The following is an 8,236-nucleotide window of genomic DNA, read 5'->3' on the forward strand; positions in this document are numbered from 1 at the left end:
AGACTGGGGCAGGGGATGGGGAACAAGCTCAATACAGCTGTTTCATGACTGTCCCACTAAGACATGTCAGGGCAGAATGACAGCAATTTTGAAAAGTCTTGTCAGTCAGCTGGGGCACAGGTGGAGAGTTAAAATGACCTCTTAAGGTCAAAGCTTACATGGGTACATAATAGAATAAATGGCTCGTATTGTGCCCATGACTTCTGCAAATAAGGACACATAAAAAGCATTCATCAAATTGAGTATAATTTATTTTAATGAATAGAAAAGCTATATTTTTGGTGGTACTTACTGTCTGAATTTTGACAATTTCGTTTTTGGCTTTAATAGAAATATAGTTTGCTGTAACCTAGGAGGACTTAGAATATCCTCTGTCCCTCATGTAGACAGACTCCCATTGCTTCTGCATACTTTTTCAATATTTTAGTATTATCTGCATGTTCCGTGGCACTGGGTGGAAATTATTAACATTTAAGTATCACTAATCTTCATTGCATGATATTGGACACAGTAGGATGGAATTTTCTCTCTCAAAGAAAGGCAAGGAGTATCATTTGTTGTTGACGTGGAGTTGGTTGGATTTTTGAAAGAGAGATGCTTAAGAAAATCTTTGCCAGAAGTGTCATAAAACACAACATGTAATTTAAAACCCATTTGGATAATTGACTGATTTGACAAGAAGACAACCTTAGAATTAAACTATATATTAGAATCAAGGAGTAATGTGATTGGATATCATCAGTACATAACACTTTGCTATTTTGATAGGTGTCTCATAAGGGATATATGCATATTTCCGCCAATGTTTCTGTAATTTAGCTTTCTTTGTTTAGAACCCCGATTGGGGGGGAATAAAGCCTCACAGAAACTCAATGAGCTGATTGACAAGTCTGTTTTCAGAGAAAAATGTTGTGTGTAATATTTTATTACCAGCAAAACATGTCAGAGTGTTTGGTTTTCTTTTGACTGTCTTTTGAAATATTTTATCAGGTTGCATCAGAGCCAGAGAAGGAACAAGAGCCTTTAAACCAGAAAAGTGTCACAGAACCTCTTGCGGCAGCCGATGTGAAGAAAAAAGCAGACGGGTACCAGGATTTCCCAGCAAAGTCCCTGGCATCCAGAGCAGACCCCGAAAAGGACAGTGAAACAGACCAAGGTTCCAACAGTGAGAAGGAGGTGGAGGAGCTGGGTGAGAAGGGGCCTGCAGCTCCGCTCCCCAGCCTGCCCCTGGCTCCGGAAAAGGACCCAGCTCCCATCTCTGGGGCTGGCAAACAGTCCCTGGCCTCTCCTGGTGCCCCCGTGGATACAAAGCAGGAATCCAAACCCTGTTGTTTTACAGAGAGCACTGCAAATGACCTCCAAGATGCATCCTTTCCTGGCCTCCCCACCACACAGCCACCCCTGGCAAACCAGAATGAGCTGGAGGATGACAAACTGCCTGCGATGGCAGATTACATTGCTAACTGCACTGTGAAGGTCGACCAGCTGGGCAGTGATGACATCCACACTGCGCTAAAGCAGACGCCAAAGGTCCTTGTGGTCCAGTCGTTTGACATGTTCAAAGACAAAGACCTGACTGGGCCCATGAATGAAAACCATGGACTTAATTACACACCCCTGCTCTATTCCAGGGGCAACCCAGGCATCATGTCCCCACTGGCCAAGAAAAAGCTTTTGTCCCAAGTGAGTGGGGCCAGCCTCTCTAGCAGCTACCCTTACGGCTCCCCACCCCCTTTGATCAGCAAAAAGAAACTGATTGCCCGGGATGACTTGTGTTCTAGTTTGTCCCAGGCCCACCACGGCCAAAGCGCTGACCACATGGCCGTCAGCCGGCCCTCGGTGATCCAGCACGTCCAGAGTTTCAAATCCAAGCCGTCAGAGGAGAGGAAGGGCATCAGTGACATTTTCAAGCATGACAAACTGAGTCGATCGGATGCTCACCGCTGTAGCTTCTCCAAGCATCATCTGAACTCCCTGGCTGACTCCTATGTCTTGAAGCAAGAAATTCAGGAAGGCAAAGATAAACTCTTAGAGAAGAGGGCACTCCCCCACTCCCACATGCCCAGCTTCCTGGCGGATTTCTACTCGTCCCCTCATCTCCACAGTCTCTATCGGCACACGGAGCACCACCTTCACAATGAACAGTCATCCAAGTACGCATCCAGGGACATGTACAGGGAGTCGGAAAACAGTTCTTTCGCCTCCCACAAGCACCAAGAAAAGCTCCATGTAAATTATCTGGCATCTCTTCACCTGCAAGACAGAAAGCTGGCTGCAGCAGAAGCCTCCACGGATGATCAGCCCACAGATCTGAGCCTCCCCAAGAACCCACACAAACTGACCAGTAAGGTCTTGGGCCTGGCCCACTCCACCACCAGAGAGCCCCAAGAGAGCAAAGGCCTCTCCCAGTTCCAGGTCGTCAGCAGCCAGAGCCGAGACTGTCACCCCAAAGCCTGTCGGGTCTCACCCATGACCATGTCGGGTCCTAAAAAGTACCCCGAATCACTTTCAAGATCGGGGAAACCTCACCACGTGAGACTGGAGAATTTCAGAAAGATGGAAGGCATGGTCCACCCTATCCTGCATCGGAAAATGAGCCCTCAGAACATTGGTGCCGCGCGTCCCATAAAGCGCAGCCTGGAGGATTTGGACCTGGTGATTGCTGGGAAAAAGGCTCGGGCAGTGTCTCCCCTGGACCCGGCGAAGGAGGCCTCCGGGAAGGAGAAGGCCTCTGAGCAGGAGAGTGAAGGCGCCAAGGCCACCTACGGTGGGCATTCTGGTGGAGGATCGGAAGGCCACAAGCTTCCCCTGTCCTCCCCGATCTTCCCAGGTTTGTATTCTGGGAGCCTGTGTAACTCGGGCCTCAACTCCAGGCTCCCAGCTGGGTATTCTCACTCTCTGCAGTACTTGAAAAACCAGACTGTGCTTTCTCCGCTCATGCAGCCCCTGGCTTTCCACTCACTTGTGATGCAAAGAGGAATTTTTACATCACCAACAAATTCTCAGCAGCTGTACAGACACTTGGCTGCGGCCACACCTGTAGGAAGTTCATACGGGGACCTTTTGCACAACGGCATTTACCCTTTAGCTGCTATAAATCCTCAAGCTGCCTTTCCACCTTCCCAGCTGTCCTCCGTACATCCCAGTACAAAACTGTGAACCCGGCTCTGCCCGGCAGCCCCAGCCAGCATGGCTGATGGAGTATCGCATCCGGCCCGGGGCGATGTCTCCCAGAGTTGGAAGTCAGTATTCCTTCTAATCTGGGATATGATTAGTCCCAGCATCAAGGCTGATTTTTCTGGGACAGTTCTAGCCTTGGCTGGTCAGTCTTGACCCTCTTCCAGCACGGATGTCCTCGATCATTCACTTTGAACGTGGGTCTGGAGAAGGGATTTATGTAGATCCAGGAAGAACTTAGAGGACCCCAGCTGAGTTCAGATGGTCGGGAAGCAAACTGGGCCCCCCCAAAAAGGAGCAGGCTTTTCAAAGGAAAGGGCAAGAGAGACTGGCAATCATAGCCAAGGGCTGCCCCTCTTTCCGTAAAACTCTCCAAGGTTCAATCAATGCAATGTATAGTGAATCCTCAATAGATCTTTCATTTTGACACTATTAAACAAACCAGAGAAGTAAACACTGTTAAATCGACTGTATATATTTGCTTCTTACAACTACCCGTATCACTGTCTGCTCACCTAATTTATATACAGGTAGTTCCATTTTCTCCCAGTTCCTTCTTGTCCCTTTTATTCTTTTTTTAATTAAACAATATCACTTTTGTTTGCAGGTCCTTTGTTTTTGTTTTGTTTTGGTTTTTGTTTTGTTTGAAAGGCTGACTAACTGTCCTAGTTGTCGGTGTGTATTTGTCATTTTTCCACAACTGATCATTTCGAGCAGCTTTGGGTGGTAAAGTTATTGTTTACAAATTGAAGCAACTGATTCTAGTGGAACAAATGAAAAAGAAACAGCCGAGCACACAATCGTGCAAAGAACGTTCCTTTGCAGATCCACAACTTATGGATTTTGTTCCTCATAAATGGCATAGTTGAAAGAGCTTATGCACTGCTTACCCGGCCAGATGCTTTGCTTTGAAGTATTGGGCTATGTGAAAATATTGAGCATTGTACTTACCTTATCTAGGCTGTGAAACTGTCCTACATACCAGAGGATTCATAAAAACAAAAACCTCACTGGCAGCAAGCTGCTGAATAACAACAAAATCTAGAGGACATATTTGTGGGCTGCACAGATATTTTAGGAATTTCAGAAATTAGAACAGGAGCCAGAATGACTTACATTGGTGTTGGCGCTGTTCCATTTAAAGTCTGGGGAAGCGGGGTGGGAAGAGGATGGAGCTCGACTGTCCGGCAGAGGAGGAGCAGCTGGAGGCCTGGCTGCCAGACAGCTTCCCTGGGCCGCAGCCTACCGGGTCATAGGTAGTGACGTTGTTGTCATCACTTGGTTTCTTGTCATCCCCAAGAAGATTGTCTCCAGGTTACATCTTTGGAGACAACAGGCATACTGGATTACCTGTGTCAAAAGAAAGGCATCCTCTGGGGCTTACGGGGTGTGAGTTCTGTGTGCACATGCACATGGGAGGTGGCTGGTGCCATGGTTTTTTATATACCTGGCAATACTGTCTGCTTTGACTTCGTTTAGTGTTAGAAATGAATGGTCCAGCTGTTCAGGTAGTCAAAAGATGTGGACAATGCCTGCTGTCATTCTTGCCACTTTATCCTATTTGCTCCCAAGATGTAACACCAAAGTGGACACATTTTCTAGGTGTATTAAGAGTCAGTTGATGGAGTGGATTTTCTTTCCCATTCCCATCCATCCCCGCTGGAGACTGCTCTGATGAACTCCCCAGCCCACAGTGCCCTGCTCCAACACTACCAGTAGACTTTAGAACCATAGTTAACCAAGTCTTTTACCTCTGAGCTATTTAAGTCTATGAAAATTGATGACAATTTTCAACTTCTAAATAGGTAACTCAACTGCAAAATAAAACCAATAACTGAAACTGCGGCTCTTACACAAAGCCACGCATGCTGTGCATTTATATTGAAATGTCTCCATGATATGAAGCCAAATATTCCGTGTAACATATTTAATATCCAAAGGTGGAAACAAAAGAATGTAGAGATCCAGTGTTAAGAGTTCCATTTGCTTCAATTACTTATTTACCTTCCTGTGGAATAATATATATTATATATATTTAATAGAACCATAGATAGACTAGTAGAATTTAGATTATAAATGTGTGAGTGCAGATTATCCTGCTATTGCACAAGAATGAGGGGGAAAATAATCTCAATTCCAGCTGGCCAAATGCTGGCCAGGACACGTAGAAGAAAGTTGCACTAGATTGAATGGTCACAGAATCAGAGGACGTGTAAGAGGAGAACTCGGTGGCTCTGCAGCAGACATGGGCTAGACCGGATGTGGTTTGTGAGAGTTCCTTTCTCAGAGAAAATGGGAGCCGTGGGTCCTCACGGAGCTCACCTATCCACTTGTAATATGGGGCACTTGTTTCCCCAGTGCAGTGATTTCAGTCTGGTTTCATCATGCTGGAATTTGATCACACCATTTGCAAACAATGTCAACATAGTCCAGCTTTTGTTTCTCCCGTCTCTTCCGAGAGGAGACTCACTGTTTCTGTCTGAGGAAGCTCATACCCTCTGCAGAACATCAGGACAAATACAGAGAGATGGGGGTACACATCCCCAACAGAAGCAGTGTGTTATTTGTTTTAAAACTCCAAACAGAGATCTTGGATGTGTTTCAAAAAGACCATTGAATTCTTCATTGGCTGAGAGCTACATTTTAAAAAGTCTTAAATAGGGCTTTGTTTGCATTGTTTGAGTTCAAGGGGCCTTATTATTGAATGGAATTGCACAAGCCTTTCTTTGTGCAATCAGACCATTGTTATTGGTAGTTCTGTAAGGGAACTGTGGAATCTAATTGGCAGTGGAGTCATAAATCTATTTACTGAGTGTGGCTTCCAAGAAATGTTGCAATTCAAAATGCACTAAGTTCATGATTTATTGGAGATGTAGAGATTCCAAATAATATTTTTAAAAAAACCTTTCCATGCAACTTCTGGTCTAACTTTTGACAACTCAACAGAAAAAAAAAAAAGCCCAACCGAGTTTTAGAATTAAGTATTCTCGTAGTAATTTGAACTTGTAATGTTTGCCACAGGACTGACTTATTTATTTACTAGCTAGATGCTCTTAAGTTCACTTGTTTATCAGGGCATATACAGAAGGGTTTGTTAAAACTCAGTGTGGACTTTACAACTTTCTGACCTGGTGCATGAATTCTCAAGTACTGTATTTCACTGTGTTAATGTGTCGGATGGAAATTTTGAGGTGGTCCCACAAAAATATTTTATGTAGTGTGCCTTCAAAGAGAACCATTTATATCTCTTCACTTGTTGTCCTGCAAAGTCATGTTTGGTGGTGGTCAGCCAAGTCCCATCTGGTCTAGTTTTATTCTTGTCCCAATTTTAAAGAGAAATGGGAACGATTTTGCCCTGGTGAGACCCACACCATTGCAATGATTACCTTGAGCACTTAAACTCCAGTGTTGGCTGTTGTATTTGATATTCTGCTTGTCTCCCCATGGTTGAAATATGTCTGAAGAATAGCAGCATAATCTCTTGGCTGTTTATACTTTTTTAAACTTTACTGTGTTGTAAATATTGTATACTTTTGGTGATTCCAGCTATGTAACCTCTATGCTCTGTAAGGTGATTATATGTATATAGCAACATGGCCCAGTGATATTATATAGTTTCCCAATGGAGAGGTTATTGAGTAACCTTTGCATTAGTTTAAACACTACCAGGAGAATGCTGAGCCAACTATAAACACTCAATTTTGTATGTTTTCCAAATTGTACTTATTACTGCTTTTGATACTGTATTACGTGCCAATAGTTTCCCAATCACATAGCAGGCAAGAGATATTTTGTACTTTTTGATCCACTGTAATATTTAATAAAAAATGTTACTATCTGTTTCCTTTTGAATGCCTGTTCCTTCTTCCTGAGGACCCTGTGGCCTTATCAGAGGACTTTCCACTCCTGTAGTCTCTAAGTTGAATGATAATGACGTCTGTAGTTCCCGGAGAATCTACTGCATGCGCAGACAGTACAGTCTCTTCCGACATCTCAACCTACCTGTGATGGTGGTTATGCCCATTTCATAGATGAGGAAACTAAAGCTTAGAGGTGAACCAACACTCCCAAGACTGACTAACAAGTGGCAAAGCCAAAATTTGAACCAGGGCTCTTAAATCTGTGTGTGTCCTTAGCAGACCGTGTTCCTTTGCTGGCAGAGCCAGAAGGTCCTGGTTATTTACTCAGTCAAGATTTACTCATGTCTCAATTTCCAGGCTTACTGCTAGGAACTGGGAATATAATGGTAAGTAAAGGACAAATATTGTCTCTAAAGCTTACAATTGTATAAGGAAGTGTTAATGCCAGAGTCACCTATAAATGCAGAACATCAACGTGACCTAGCTGGGGAGGACAGCAGTGTAATGACTGACGTGACACAAGGAGGAAGCGGTAACTGAACTGATATTTGAGGGTGAACATGTGTTAACTAGGCAATAGGGAACTGGGAGAAGAGTGACCTGAGGACAGGGTACCACATGTGCAAAGGCCCTGAGGTGGGAACAAGTTTGATTTGTTGCAGAAATGAAGGAGAGAAAAGCCTGTGTGGCAAGACTACAGTGCTGAGGAAATGAGGTCAAGAGATGTTACAAATATCACAGGGGCCACTAAGTAGGCTCCCATAGACCACACTGAGCATTGTAGTCTCTATCCTGAGCAAGAAGAGAGGCTTACGTGAGGATGTCACAGGATCAAACCTGTCTTTTCCAGTGTTGCTCCCTAAGGGGCTGCTGTAGGAAGGCAGACTGAGCGCTGTGTGGCATCAAGGGGGTGGTCACCGCAATAATGGCCCGAGATGGGAGAACGAATGCATTTCAGAGGTACTTGGAAGGAAGGAAGAACAGACTGAGTGAGGGATTAAATGTGACAGTTGATGGCGGGATGCTCAGGAAATGGAGAAAGTATTCTTTACATTCTGAGGTCTATGTCTTTTATTCCTAGACCTGGTGGTGAAGGACAAAGATTTCTGATCTTCCTTTTCCTTTAATCCTCTGCCTCCGGCTTCTCTCTGATGTAGCTCAGCTTATTAGTAGTTAAAATAATGGCATTTACAAAGTAG

The 8,236-nt window shown here is 44.4% G+C and overlaps 1 protein-coding gene across 2 annotated transcripts in view; it reads left to right on the top strand.

The window, feature by feature from the left end:
• Arid5b (AT rich interactive domain 5B (MRF1-like)) overlaps nt 1–7,025 on the top strand; it is a 179,296-nt gene extending 172,271 nt beyond the window's left edge. For both annotated transcript variants that reach the window (XM_005385946.2, XM_005385948.2), the window contains one exon: nt 991–7,025. In XM_005385946.2, the coding sequence (XP_005386003.1) occupies nt 991–3,159 (2,169 nt within the window). In that variant the 3' untranslated portion in view covers nt 3,160–7,025. The remainder of the gene's footprint in view (nt 1–990) is intronic.
• The last annotated feature ends 1,211 nt before the right edge of the window (nt 7,026–8,236 follow it).

The sequence above is a fragment of the Chinchilla lanigera genome, unplaced genomic scaffold (assembly GCF_000276665.1).
Source record: "Chinchilla lanigera isolate Chin_1 unplaced genomic scaffold, ChiLan1.0 scaffold00024, whole genome shotgun sequence".
Taxonomy (NCBI): domain Eukaryota; kingdom Metazoa; phylum Chordata; class Mammalia; order Rodentia; family Chinchillidae; genus Chinchilla; species Chinchilla lanigera.